The 15,317-nt window shown below is 43.7% G+C and overlaps 1 protein-coding gene across 1 annotated transcript in view; it reads right to left on the bottom strand.

Annotated features, from left to right (window-relative positions):
• Positions 1–15,317, bottom strand: part of LOC311116262 (catenin alpha-1-like) — a 194,991-nt gene that overhangs the window by 159,280 nt on the left and 20,394 nt on the right. The window contains exon 4 of the mRNA XM_084191370.1: positions 4,766–4,932. Coding sequence (XP_084047496.1) covers positions 4,766–4,932 — 167 coding nt within the window. The remainder of the gene's footprint in view (positions 1–4,765; positions 4,933–15,317) is intronic.

The raw sequence follows: 15,317 nt of genomic DNA, 5'->3' as shown, positions 1-15,317 counted from the left end.
CCCTCTCCTATGGGCTCTGGTCAACATTAGTGCACTATGTAGGGAATAGGGTGCCATTTGGGACTCGGCTGTAGCCAAACCCAGGTTGAGAACTGAAATCCCATCAATAAACTCATGTCTAAAAGGCTCGGACATATTCAGCCATCCACTGTGAGAATTGATAAATATAAAAAATGGGCTAGCTGTAGTCTATATTAGAGGCTAGAGGCTAGCTGTAGTCTATATTATTGAGGCCAGAGGCTAGCTGTAGTCTATATTATTGAGGCCAGAGGCTAGCTGTAGTCTATATTATTGAGGCCAGAGGCTAGCTGTAGTCTATATTATTGAGGCCAGAGGCTAGCTGTAGTCTATATTATTGAGGCCAGAGGCTAGCTGTAGTCTATATTATTGAGGCCAGAGGCTAGCTGTAGTCTATATTATTGAGGCCAGAGGCTAGCTGTAGTCTATATTATTGAGGCCAGAGGCTAGGCTAGCTGTAGTCTATATTATTGAGGCCAGAGGCTAGGCTAGCTGTAGTCTATATTATTGAGGCCAGAGGCTAGCTGTAGTCTATATTATTGAGGCCAGAGGCTAGCTGTAGTCTATATTATTGAGGCCAGAGGCTAGCTGTAGTCTATATTATTGAGGCCAGAGGCTAGCTGTAGTCTATATTATTGAGGCCAGAGGCTAGCTGTAGTCTATATTATTGAGGCCAGAGGCTAGCTGTAGTCTATATTATTGAGGCCAGAGGCTAGCTGTAGTCTATATTATTGAGACCAGAGGCTAGCTGTAGTCTATATTATTGAGGCCAGAGGCTAGCTGTAGTCTATATTATTGAGGCCAGAGGCTAGGCTAGCTGTAGTCTATATTATTGAGGCCAGAGGCTAGCTGTAGTCTATATTATTGAGGCCAGAGGCTAGGCTAGCTGTAGTCTATATTATTGAGGCCAGAGGCTAGCTGTAGTCTATATTATTGAGGCCAGAGGCTAGCTGTAGTCTATATTATTGAGGCCAGAGGCTAGCTGTAGTCTATATTATTGAGGCCAGAGGCTAGCTGTAGTCTATATTATTGAGGCCAGAGGCTAGGCTAGCTGTAGTCTATATTATTGAGGCCAGAGGCTAGCTGTAGTCTATATTATTGAGGCCAGAGGCTAGCTGTAGTCTATATTATTGAGGCCAGAGGCTAGCTGTAGTCTATATTATTGAGGCCAGAGGCTAGGCTAGCTGTAGTCTATATTATTGAGGCCAGAGGCTAGCTGTAGTCTATATTATTGAGGCCAGAGGCTAGGCTAGCTGTAGTCTATATTATTGAGGCCAGAGGCTAGCTGTAGTCTATATTATTGAGGCCAGAGGCTAGCTGTAGTCTATATTATTGAGGCCAGAGGCTAGCTGTAGTCTATATTATTGAGGCCAGAGGCTAGGCTAGCTGTAGTCTATATTATTGAGACCAGAGGCTAGCTGTAGTCTATATTATTGAGACCAGAGGCTAGCTGTAGTCTATATTATTGAGACCAGAGGCTAGCTGTAGTCTATATTATTGAGGCCAGAGGCTAGCTGTAGTCTATATTATTGAGGCCAGAGGCTAGCTGTAGTCTATATTATTGAGGCCAGAGGCTAGGCTAGCTGTAGTCTATATTATTGAGGCCAGAGGGTAGCTGTAGTCTATATTATTGAGGCCAGAGGCTAGCTGTAGTCTATATTATTGAGGCCAGAGGCTAGCTGTAGTCTATATTATTGAGACCAGAGGCTAGCTGTAGTCTATATTATTGAGGCCAGAGGCTAGCTGTAGTCTATATTATTGAGGCCAGAGGCTAGCTGTAGTCTATATTATTGAGGCCAGAGGCTAGCTGTAGTCTATATTATTGAGGCCAGAGGCTAGCTGTAGTCTATATTATTGAGGCCAGAGGCTAGCTGTAGTCTATATTATTGAGGCCAGAGGCTAGCTGTAGTCTATATTATTGAGGCCAGAGGCTAGCTGTAGTCTATATTATTGAGGCCAGAGGCTAGCTGTAGTCTATATTATTGAGGCCAGAGGCTAGGCTAGCTGTAGTCTATATTATTGAGGCCCAAATGGTACCCTATTCCCTATGGGTCGTGGTCAAAAGTAGTGCACTTCATAGGGAATAGGGTGCCATTTGGGCCACACACTATCTGGAATGCAGAAAGAGCCATCATCTCAGTCTCCTGCAGTTGGCTGGCAGGCTGGCAACACCAACACGACGCCACCAGGGCCTCGTCTCTCTCGGACACCAACACGACGCCACAGGGTGGCCAGTGTCCAGAGCGTGCCAGGGCCTCGTCTCTCTCGGACACCAACACGACCCCACAGGGTGGCCAGTGTCCAGAGCGTGCCAGGGCCTCGTCTCTCTCGGACACCAACACGACGCCACAGGGTGGCCAGTGTCTAGAGCGTGCCAGGGCCTCGTCTCTCTCGGACACCAACACGACGCCACAGGGTGGCCAGTGTCTCTGACTTCGCTGCTACCCGAGAGAAGAGCTCAGAGCCTCAGTTACAGCAAGAGCACTGCCTCAGTCCGGATGTGTCTTAAACGGCACCCTATTCCCTATATAGTGCACTTATTTTGACCAGGGCCCATGTGGAATAGGCACTACATAGGGAACGCGTTGCCATTTGGGACACAGTGCAAATATCTGGAAGGCACTAACCCAGTGAAGTGGTGGGCTATAAACAGAGCCATGATAAGATAAGGTAAAGTGGAAAAACTCAATGTTAAGAGCCAGTATGGGAACGTTTTTAAAATAACCAACTAGAACACAGGGTGGGGCCGAGCCCACGAGGCCATATCACACATAGCTGTGGAGGCTTTCTAACATCAAGAGTAGAACCTAGTGCTTTTCTAGCAAATCTCTTTCTGCTTGGTTTCACAAGTTAATCATAGCATGTCTGTAGCGGCCTCAGAGTATGAGTGCAGATCTAGCTGACCATATAATATTATGATTTTAAAAAGGCAAAACAGATCCTAGATCTACACCCGGAAGTCCATAGAGGCCCTAGTCATTTCCTTTTCAACCTGCTGTCCTGTCTGAGCTTGAAGAATGACAGATGTCGGCCATTTTAGAACCTGGCTGTAAAAAAAAGTGACTCCACTTCATTGTTGACGTTGTTTGACACAAAGACCTCACCGTCTGGCTGTGTCGGTGTAATTACATCAGAACAGGTTACTCACTGACAGAGATAGTGTTCTGAAGTCCGCATCCCAAATGGCACCCTATTCCCCTATAGGCCCTGGTCAAAAGTAGTGTACTAAATAGAGAATGGGAAGCCATTTGGGACTAAGGCTGTGATAGATGATAAACAGCAAGGTCGTCTCGGTTGACTGGAGGTGTGTGGCCTCCTTGTTTAAGGTCAGGATTTAGTTACATTTTCAAAGCAATAAACAACTGAAGTACAGGTGAAGAGATCGACAAACACAGAAGACCTTGTTTGAAATGTAGGCCTTTAGCGAAGACACCAGAACGGAAGTTTGAGTCAAGCAAACTATTTACCTACAAAAATGGCTGAATAACTAGACTTGTGTTGCTTTCTTTTAAAACCTTATTTTAAAAAGGTCATGATTTATATTTCTTTCTTTCGCGAAGGAATAAAGAATTGAACATTTAAGTTGTTCATAAGCTAGCTAAATAGTTTTCCTTCAGCTATATGGAAGTTCAGTCATATTGGCTCCTCCATCCTGTCTACAGTGCAAGGTGCATGACCAGCTACCTCGAGATGGAACTCCAAGCCAGAGAGATGAAGACTGAGCTGCAAGTTAACAATGGTTCAGTCTCTCACCGTGTGCATCTATGTGTGCGTCTCTCTCCATGTGGGCGTTACTCCGTGTGTGTGTGTGTGTGTGTGTGTGTGTGTGTGTGTGTGTGTGTGTGTGTGTGTGTGTGTGTGTGTGTGTGTGTGTGTGTGTGTGTCTCTCTCCATGTGGGCGTTACTCCGTGTGTGTCTGTGTGTGTGTGTGTGTGTGTGTGTGTGTCTGTGTGTGTGTGTGTGTGTGTGTGTGTCTGTGTGTGTGTGTGTGTGTCTGTGTGTGTGTGTGTGTGTCTGTGTGTGTGTGTGTGTGTGTCTGTGTGTGTGTGTGTGTGTGTGTGTGTCTGTGTGTGTGTGTGTGTGTGTGTGTGTGTGTGTGTGTGTGTGTGTGTGTGTGTGTGTGTGTGTCTGTGTGTGTGTGTGTGTGTGTGTGTGTGTGTGTGTGTGTGTGTGTGTGTGTGTGTGTGTGTGTGTGTGTGTGTCTGTGTGTGTGTGTGTGTGTGTGTGTGTGTGTGTGTCTGTGTGTGTGTGTGTCTGTGTGTGTGTGTGTGTGTGTGTGTGTGTGTGTGTGTGTGTGTGTGTGTGTGTGTGTGTGTGTGTGTGTGTGTGTCTGTGTGTGTGTGTGTGTGTGTGTGTGTGTGTGTGTGTGTGTGTGTGTGTGTCTGTGTGTGTGTGTGTGTGTCTGTGTGTGTGTGTGTGTGTGTGTGTGTGTGTGTGTGTGTGTGTGTGTGTGTGTGTGTGTGTGTGTGTGTGTGTGTGTGTGTGTGTGTGTGTGTGTGTGTGTGTGTGTGTGTGTGTGTCTGTGTGTGTGTCTGTGTGTGTGTGTGTGTGTGTGTGTGTGTGTCTGTGTGTGTGTGCGTTACTCTGTGTGTGTCTGTGTGTGTGTGCGTTACTCTGTGTGTGTGTGTGTGTGTGTGTGTGTGTGTGTGTGTGTGTGTGTGTGTGTGTGTGTGTGTCTGTGTGTGTGTGTGTGTGTGTGTGTGTGTGTGTGTGTGTGTGTGTGTGTGTGTGTGTGTGTGTGTCTCACCAGTTTGAGTTGCAGCAGCAGCTTGTAGACGTCAGACATGTCGGCCAGCACCAGCAGGTGAGTGACAGCAGAGAGGAGGGCCCTGGCGGCGCGGACCATGTTACCCCTCTTGACCGAGGAACACGGGTCCTCTGCAAACTCTCCTGATGCCTGCTTCATGGATTCACCTGAGAGAGACAGACAGAGACAGACAGATACAGAGAGAGACAGACAGAGACAGAGAGACAGAGACAGAGACAGAGACAGAGACAGAGACAGAGACAGAGACAGAGACAGAGACAGAGACAGAGACAGAGACAGAGACAGAGACAGAGAGAGCGAGCGAGACAGAAAGAGAGAAAGAGAGAAAGAGAGAAAGAGAGAAAGAGAGAGACGGAGAGAGAGAAAGAGAGAGAAAGAGAGAGAGACGGAGAGAGAGAGAAAGAGAGAGAGAGAGAAAAGAGAGACATTTGACAGTTAAGACATGTTAAAGGGTTCGTCCCAAATGACACCCTATTCCCTATATAAGTAACCATTGTCCGAGCCAGAACAACCCACAGGGCCTTGGTCAACAGTAGAGCACTATAAAGGGAATAGGGTGCCATTTAGCACACTGCCCTGTTACAGTGAAGACGCATTAGGGGTCACACGGAGTAAACCTGTCAGAGAGAGAGGGGAGAAAGAGGAGCGCTGACATTTCATGTTAATTCGATGCATTCATTAACATATAAACTGCAGAGAGCATCTCAGGGCAGAGTGAAGAAGCTATTCCATTGGCTCAGTGGGTTGGAGCTCGGTGTTAGTCACACCAGGGTTTGGCATTTGATTCACACAGGCTACAAATACTGAATACACATGTTAAAGAAGCAATCTGGGATTCAGACAACAAAACAGGCACCCCGCCACTTGTTTTGGTTAAGATCTGAGGGATAGGAACTGGGGAAACTCAGCCAATCTCAGGCTGACCATCCATGACATCAAAATGGTGTGTGTGTGTGTGTGTGAATCAGTGTGCTGTTTAATCAGACCATTGGCATCAGATGTGTGGCTGCCTGCCTAGTTCATGACGTATTCTTAAAGCAGCCAGTCTAACTACTTCTCACTAAGGTTGTATATATGTCAGTGTCTGTATATTCATCCATGGATAAACTGCTGTGTGCCTGGCTGGCAGCGTTTCACCCATATCTACCTTTGCACAGGCGGAGCGGTAGGCCCTTTAGCACTAAGACTGAAAATTGGCCTTGATTTGTTTCAATGCATCATTTTGACACAGACATTTTGGGGAGGCTATGTGCCCTACCAATGAAGAAAGACCTGGAGCAGGCCTCTGGTGCACGGGGGGCAGCATAATCTCATCTAAATCAGCTCAACTATTTACCAATTGGCTTAGCTAGTCTGTTGGTTTATAGCTTTTTGATAAGTATAACAACTAAATACTCTATTGCTAGCTTTTGCTGGTATCAGGCCTACTCCAGCCATCCACCCGTTGGTCTCTTCCACTAAAAAGTATAATAAATTACCCATGACCCCTCTGCTTCTCCGTGGGCAGTGGTAGGCAAATGTAGACATGCTGCAACTCATTTAACAGACCCAGAAAACTCTCCCTCTCTCCCTTCATTTAACAGACCCAGAAAATTCTCCCTTCATTTAACAGACCCAGAAAACTCTCCCTTTATTTAACAGACCCAGAAAACTCTCCCTCTCTCCCTGTATTTAACTAGGCAAGTCAGTTAAGAACAAATTCTTATTTACAATGACGGCCTACCAAAAGGCCTCCTGTGGTGACGGGGGCTGGGATTAGAAAACAAATAAATATATATAGGACAAAAACACACATCACGACAAGAGAGACACCACAACACTACATAAAGAGACACCACAACACTACATAAAGAGAGACGCCACAACACTACATAAAGAGAGACGCCACAACACTACATAAAGAGACACCACAACACTACATAAAGAGACACCACAACACTACATAAAGAGACACCACAACACTACATAAGAGACACCACAACACTACATAAGAGACGCCACAACACTACATAAAGAGAGACACCACAACACTACATAAGAGACGCCACAACACTACATAAGAGACACCACAACACTACATAAAGAGAGACACCACAACACTACATAAGAGACGCCACAACACTACATAAAGAGACACCACAACACTACATAAAGAGAGACGCCACAACACTACATAAAGAGAGACGCCACAACACTACATAAAGAGACACCACAACACTACATAAAGAGACACCACAACACTACATAAAGAGACACCACAACACTACATAAGAGACACCACAACACTACATAAGAGACACCACAACACTACATAAAGAGAGACACCACAACACTACATAAGAGACGCCACAACACTACATAAAGAGAGACGCCACAACACTACATAAAGAGAGACGCCACAACACTACATAAGAGACACCACAACACTACATAAGAGACGCCACAACACTACATAAGAGACGCCACAACACTACATAAGAGACGCCACAACACTACATAAGAGACGCCACAACACTACATAAGAGACGCCACAACACTACATAAAGAGAGACGCCACAACACTACATAAGAGACGCCACAACACTACATAAGAGAGACGCCACAACACTACATAAAGAGAGACGCCACAACACTACATAAAGAGAGACGCCACAACACTACATAAAGAGAGACGCCACAACACTACATAAGAGACGCCACAACACTACATAAGAGACACCACAACACTACATAAGAGACACCACAACACTACATAGACACCACAACACTACATAAAGAGAGACGCCACAACACTACATAAGAGACGCCACAACACTACATAAAGAGAGACGCCACAACACTACATAAAGAGAGACGCCACAACACTACATAAAGAGACGCCACAACACTACATAAAGAGAGACGCCACAACACTACATAAAGAGAGACGCCACAACACTACATAAAGAGAGACACCACAACACTACATAAAGAGAGACGCCACAACACTACATAAGAGACACCACAACACTACATAAGAGACACCACAACACTACATAAGAGACGCCACAACACTACATAAGAGACGCCACAACACTACATAAAGAGAGACGCCACAACACTACATAAAGAGAGACGCCACAACACTACATAAAGAGAGACGCCACAACACTACATAAAGAGAGACACCACAACACTACATAAAGAGACACCACAACACTACATAAAGAGAGACACCACAACACTACATAAAGAGGGACACCACAACACTACATAAAGAGAGACGCCACAACACTACATAAGAGACACCACAACACTACATAAAGAGAGACACCACAACACTACATAAAGAGGGACACCACAACACTACATAGAGAGACACCACAACACTACATAAAGAGAGACGCCACAACACTACATAAAGAGAGACACCACAACACTACATAAAGAGAGACGCCACAACACTACATAAAGAGAGACACCACAACACTACATAAAGAGACACCACAACACTACATAAAGAGAGACGCCACAACACTACATAAAGAGAGACGCCACAACACTACATAAAGAGAGACGCCACAACACTACATAAAGAGAGACGCCACAACACTACATAAAGAGAGACGCCACAACACTACATAAAGAGAGACGCCACAACACTACATAAAGAGGGACACCACAACACTACATAAAGAGAGACCTAAGACAACCACCTAGCTTGGCAGCAACACATGACAACACAACATGGCAGCAACACAACATGACAACAACATGGTAGCAACACAACATGGTAGCAACACAAAACATGGTACAAAACATTATTGGGCAGACAACAGCACAAAGGGTAAGAAGGTAGAGACAACAATACATCACGCGAAGCAGCCACAACTGTCAGTAAGAGTGTCCATGATTGAGTCTTTGAATTAAGAAATTGAGTGTTTTTTGCAGCTCATGGTGTACATTGAAGTACATTGAGAAACATCAACTTATTTTTTTAATCATCAAATTCCACTCCCCTCCCCTAGCCCTCTGAGTGAGTCCCAAATGGCACCCGACTTCCTATATAGTGCATTACTAATGTGCCGTGGCCAAAAGTAGTACACAATGTAGGGTGTCATTTGGGGCGCATCCACTATAGCCCACTGCTGTACTGCAGGGCCTGATAACAGCCAAGGCCTCAGAGCAGAGCAGAGGCTGGTTGGGATGCAGGCTAAGAGTTAATTGCATTATAATAGTTGAGATGAGGAGAGTAGAACAGGAGCGAGGGGGGGGGGGGGGAGATGAGAAGGGCCTGAGAGGGGAGGAGAGAACAGGAGAGAGGGGGGGGAGAAGAGAGATGAGAAGGGCCTGAGAGGGGAGGAGAGAACAGGAGAGAGGGGGGGGAGAAGAGAGATGAGAAGGGCCTGAGATGGGAGGAGAGAACAGGAGAGAGGGGGGGGAGAAGAGAGATGAGAAGGGCCTGAGAGGGGAGGAGAGAACAGGAGAGAGGGGGGGGAGAAGTGAGATGAGAAGGGCCTGGGAGGGGAGGAGAGAACAGGAGAGAGGGGGGGAGAAGAGAGATGAGAAGGGCCTGAGAGGGGAGGAGAGAAACGCAGGGTAAGTCCAAACTCACACACACACAGGCAGTGACCTAGGCCTAATGCACACAGGCAGTGGCCTCAAACAGAAGCACAGCGAGCGACTTAACACAGATTCTGCCAGCGACCCACACACACAACCAGTTAAAAAAGGAGGTCAAATCCATGACAAAGGATGGCTGTCTGAATCATCCAGCACCACGTTATGTCCTACCACTAACAAAAAACACAGTCAACTGGGAACACAAATGAGCTTCCTAGCTTCACACTATTCTATAGACCAGCCAAGCAGACACTCAGTTTGCTTAATGTGCCAGGCATGTCCTGTGTGTTACAGCTGAATTAGCCTGGCCTACTATGCCCTTCATGACAGAAAACACTGCTTTCCACACCATCAAACACACTGCTTGTCAGTGGAGGGACTAAATGACATCTTAGAGTTAAAAATGGTCAAGCTAAACCAATGTGGGAAAATACCAGTTTGTGAAATTATTGTAGTGTAACAATAAAAGTTGTGTTACGTCATCTGGTATAATAAATAAAGTAGTGTGTTACATCATCTGGTATAATAAATAAAGTAGTGTATTACATCATCTGGTATAATAAATAAAGTAGTGTATTACATCATCTGGTATAATAAATAAAGTAGTGTGTTACATCATCTGGTATAATAAATAAAGTAGTGTATTACATCATCTGGTATAATAAATAAAGTAGTGTGTTACATCATCTGGTATAATAAATAAAGTAGTGTATTACATCATCTGGTATAATAAATAAAGTAGTGTGTTACATCATCTGGTATAATAAATAAAGTAGTGTATTACATCATCTGGTATAATAAATAAAGTAGTGTATTACATCATCTGGTATAATAAATAAAGTAGTGTATTACATCATCTGGTATAATAAATAAAGTAGTGTATTACATCATCTGGTATAATAAATAAAGTAGTGTATTACATCATCTGGTATAATAAATAAAGTAGTGTATTACATCATCTGGTATAATAAATAAAGTAGTGTATTACATCATCTGGTATAATAAATAAAGTAGTGTGTTACATCATCTGGTATAATAAATAAAGTAGTGTATTACATCATCTGGTATAATAAATAAAGTAGTGTATTACATCATCTGGTATAATAAATAAAGTAGTGTATTACATCATCTGGTATAATAAATAAAGTAGTGTGTTACATCATCTGGTATAATAAATAAAGTAGTGTATTACATCATCTGGTATAATAAATAAAGTAGTGTATTACATCATCTGGTATAATAAATAAAGTAGTGTATTACATCATCTGGTATAATAAATAAAGTAGTGTATTACATCATCTGGTATAATAAATAAAGTAGTGTGTTACGTCATCTGGTATAATAAATAAAGTAGTGTATTACATCATCTGGTATAATAAATAAAGTAGTGTGTGTCTTTGGCTTGTTTGTGCTGCTGGGCCATAACTTAGACCAGAGGTATTGTGTCAACTCTTAGTGGTGCTTTGTCTTGTTATACAGCGGCTTGCGAAAGATGTAAAATATTTGTTATTGTGAAACAAACAAGAAATGACAAAAAGAAAAGAAAACATGACCGTGCATAACTATTCACCCCCCCAAAGTCAATACTTTGTAGAGCCACCTTTTGCAGCAATTACAGCTGCAAGTCTCTTGGGGTATGTCTCTATAAGCTTGGCACATCTAGCCACTGGGATTTTTGCCCATTCTTCAAGGCAAAACTGCTCCAGCTCCTTCAAGTTGGATGGGTTCCGCTGGTGTACAGCAATCTTTAAGTCATACCATAGATTCTCAATTGGATTGAGGTCTGGGCTTTGACTTGGCCATTCCAAGACATTTAAATGTTTCCCTTAAACCACTCGAGTGTTGCTTTAGCAGTATGCTTAGGGTCATTGTCCTGCTGGAAGGTTAACCTCTGTCCCAGTCTCAAATCTCTGGAAGACTGAAACAGGTTTCCCTCAAGAATTTCCCTGTATTTAGCGCATTCCATCATTCCTTCAATTCTGACCAGTTTCCAAGTCCCTGCTGATGAAAAACATCCCCACAGCATGATGCTGCCACCACCATGCTTCACTGTGGGGATGGTGTTCTCGGGGTGATGAGAGGTGTTGGGTTTGCGCCAGACATAGCGTTTTCCTTGATGGCCAAAAAGCTCATTTTTAGTCTCATCTGACCAGAGTACCTTCTTCCATATATTTGGGGAGTCTCCCACATGCCTTTTGGCGAACACCAAACGTGTTTGCTTATTTTTTTCTTTAAGCTATGGCTTTTTTCTGGCCACTCTTCCATAAAGCCCAGCTCTGTGGAGTGTACGGCTTAAAGTGGTCCTATGGACAGATACTCAAATCTCCGCTGTGGAGCTTTGCAGCTCCTTCAGGGTTATCTTTAGTGTCTTTGTTGCCTCTCTGATTAATGCCCTCCTTGCCTGGTCCATGAGTTTTGGTGGGCGGCCCTCTCTTGGCAGGTTTGTTGTGGTGCCATATTCTTTCAATTTTTTAATAATGGATTTAAAAATGGTGCTCCGTGGGATGTTCAAAGTTTCTGATATTTTTTAAATAACCCAACCATGATCTGTACTTCTCCACAACTTTGTCCCTAACCTGTTTGGAGAGCTCCTTGGTCTTCATGGTGCTGCTTGCCTTTCAGAACAGGTGTATATATACACTGAGATCATGTGACACTGAGATTGTACACAAGTGGACTTTATTTAACTAATTATGTGACTTCTGAAGGTAATTGGTTGCACCAGATCTTATTTTAGGGGCTTCATAGCAAAGGGGGTGAATACATATGCACGCACCACTTTTCCGTTATTTATTTTGTAGAATTTTTTTTAACAAGTTATTTTTTTCATTTCACTTCACCAATTTGGACTATTTTGTGTATATGTCCATTAGATGAAATCCAAATAAAAATCCATTTAAATTACAGGTTGTAATGCAACAAAATAGGAAAAACGCCATGAGGGGGGATGAATACTTTACAACACACTGTACATTACCACCGCATATTGGCTTTGCTTGAATTGCTCTGCCAATGAACGCATTGTTGTTCAGGCCATACATTTTTTTTTTTTTTTACATTTGGAGGTAGGCTATATGATCACACCGGTAATAGATCTGTTGTTGTATTACTTTTGAAGCACAGCTGAGTGAACATACATTTAAATCATTTGCTTTTTCTTATACTGGGCTGATGGTGCATCTGATGGTCAGTCTCAGCAGACTGAGGGTCAGCCTCGTCACTCCGCTCTCCCTTTCCTCCACTGACACTGACCAAAAAGGGACTCTTTCCTCCACTGACACTGACCAAAAAGGGACTCTTTCCTCCACTGACACTGACCAAAAAGGGACTCTTTCCTCCACTGACACTGACCAAAAAGGGACTCTTTCCTCCACTGACACTGACCAAAAAGGGACAGAGTCTTTCAGCTGATGACGTAACTCAAGTCGCACCGCATTATTTCTGCCTCCATGCACAAATTCATGTTACTCCTATGAACAGAGAAAGCCCCTAATAATAAACACAAGCCTATAGATACACTTTCCTACTCATTCATTACTGCTGAGGTGCTGGTTGTAGTGCTGAGTGGAAATAGGAAGAACGCTCATTTTTATGGCTTATAAAAGTGATGAATACAAAGTGTTGACAGGGCTGAGTAAGAAGTTAATCATGAACTCGCTCATAAAAACAGCAGCTCTTTGGTGAAATCGTTTGACAGTCTCTCTCTCTAGTCATGGTTTTAAACGTTTTGAAATCTCACAGTATCAACTTTACTGTGTCTTTCTTTTATGCCTGCTACGTTACTGCAGACACGGTCATCTGAGCCATCCGATTGGCCAGCGGTAGGCCTATAGTGCACTTGATTTGCTCTCCGGGCCCACCGGGAAGGCAGAGTTTGTACCTTCAGACACATGAAATGGTTCAACACGGCAACAGTTGGCCAATCCGGTGCACAGGGCAGCTGAATCGAGTGCGCCAACCACCAACAGCACGAGACGAATTAAAACAAAAAAATAGGAACACAAGTCTTTATCGTTGGTGTTTTCCAGAAACGTTTGGCGATCGATTAGGAATGCATTGGAGATCGACCAGTTGGTGACCACTGCTCTAGAAAGTTGAGTGAAGTTCAATCTCGTGCTTCTCTCTGTGGGCTGGTATTTATCCCGGGGGCTGCTGCACGGGCGCAGCTTAGAGTGAACATTGGCAATAAGGCACCTCGGGGGCTTGTGGTATACGGCCAATATACCACGGCTAAGGGCTGTGTCCAGGCTGTGTCCAAGCTCTCAGTATCGTGATGCAGGTCTTTAGATGTTGTACACATGCAACAAAATGGAATATAACGTTGCGGATAAAAGTTCGGAATGACACAATTTCATGAGTACAACATCTAATAGACTATACCAAGAGCTTCGCCGTTTCAAAAAAGGACGTATTTGGGTGTTTTTGGAGCCTCGTGTTTTTCAGGGCCCCCATACTACACCAATTTTTTCACAACGAGGATAAGGAAGTGATTTACTGTTTGGGGTAAGTTTAAAAAAAAAAATAACATGTGTAATCACTAAAAAAAGGTGTCAACTGTTCTATAACCTGGCATTTACATCAAAAATAGATATGGTAAAAAAAAATGGTTTTACTAAAATTGTCCTTTAAGATTTCAGTAGGCACAAGAGGAGTATTGGCTATTTTAAGAGATTTAAGACAATGCAAATGTATACTAATGAACAATAACTCGGCCCAACTGACTACCTTTTAAAACTATCCTCTCAACTGCCGATCTGAATAAATGGGTTGGATGGATGGCTTCGAAAGTCCAACAATCGAATTGCTAGTCGTTCATATGCTAATAAAACCAAATTTTCTGCAAAGAAAATATATTGCGCTGCTACCCTCAGCATTCATTCTTAGGAGGTCAGAACAAGCAACGGAACCCAAATGTATCTTCTCTGTGCTTCGAAAAAATATCCTGCCGCATGAAGGTTACGCCTACAGACGGGAACGACAGACCGCAAATCGGTTCTTCTGGAAGTGCACCGAATACGATGCTTTCGAATGCAGAGGTTGCATAACGTTCACTGAAGGGGTTCTCCCCAAGTTATGCTGGATACCCGGTTCCTTCAGCGACCAGAACGTCAACTGGAGGAGCTCCGAACATACTTTCAGTTCGGTTCCTTCAGCGACCAGAACGTCAACTGGAGGAGCTCCGAACATACTTTCAGGCAACATGGGAAGAAAGGTCAGACATATTAGAAGAAAGCCAATGTTTCCCATAGGTAAGTCTTGCTTTGTTATTCTTATGCCCAAGGCCAATAACATGGTTGATCTGGCGTCGATCTCTTATCTTCTGAATTATGGAACCGCTACGATGTCTTGCAAAAGACTCGGGCGAAGACCAACAACGGAGTGGAGGGCAGGCATCAAACCGTCGGTGAATCTTAGCGCCGCCCACCCCACCATTTGGAAGTTCATCGAGGCATTGCAACGACAGCGGCATGACAAAAAAAATAAAAAAACTCTGCCACACCGCAAACAACAGAAGGATCTGAAGTCACTGGTTGAGTAGTACACCACGACTCAACGGCTGGAGTATTGTCTGAAGAGCGTTGCCTACGCTTTGCAGTTGTGAACACTCCAAAATCCATCCGAGAAAAATTAGCACCTAGCCTACTTGGACACCTCTTCATGACACCTATCAATTTCAACGCGTTCGAAGAGTCCAAAATCATTATGAGACCAGAACAGTAGGCACATTCTTGGACGATTTGTTCGTAAAACGTGTTTTTACGGCGCTGCATCGTCATGTAGCCTACGCTTGTATTTTGAGGTCATTTGAAATAAACGTTTTAGGCCTACTTATTTTTGGCCAAATTTTTTTTGTATTTTGCTAAGCTTTTTTTGTTGATAAATACATGTTTTATAGTGAATTTTTGGTCTTAGATGGTGTAAAAACTAG

This window comes from Coregonus lavaretus (genome assembly GCF_964263955.1).
Source record: "Coregonus lavaretus genome assembly, contig: HAP1_SCAFFOLD_606, whole genome shotgun sequence".
NCBI classification, from domain to species: Eukaryota; Metazoa; Chordata; class Actinopteri; order Salmoniformes; family Salmonidae; genus Coregonus; species Coregonus lavaretus.
This window is presented reverse-complemented; position numbering and strand designations above follow the sequence as displayed.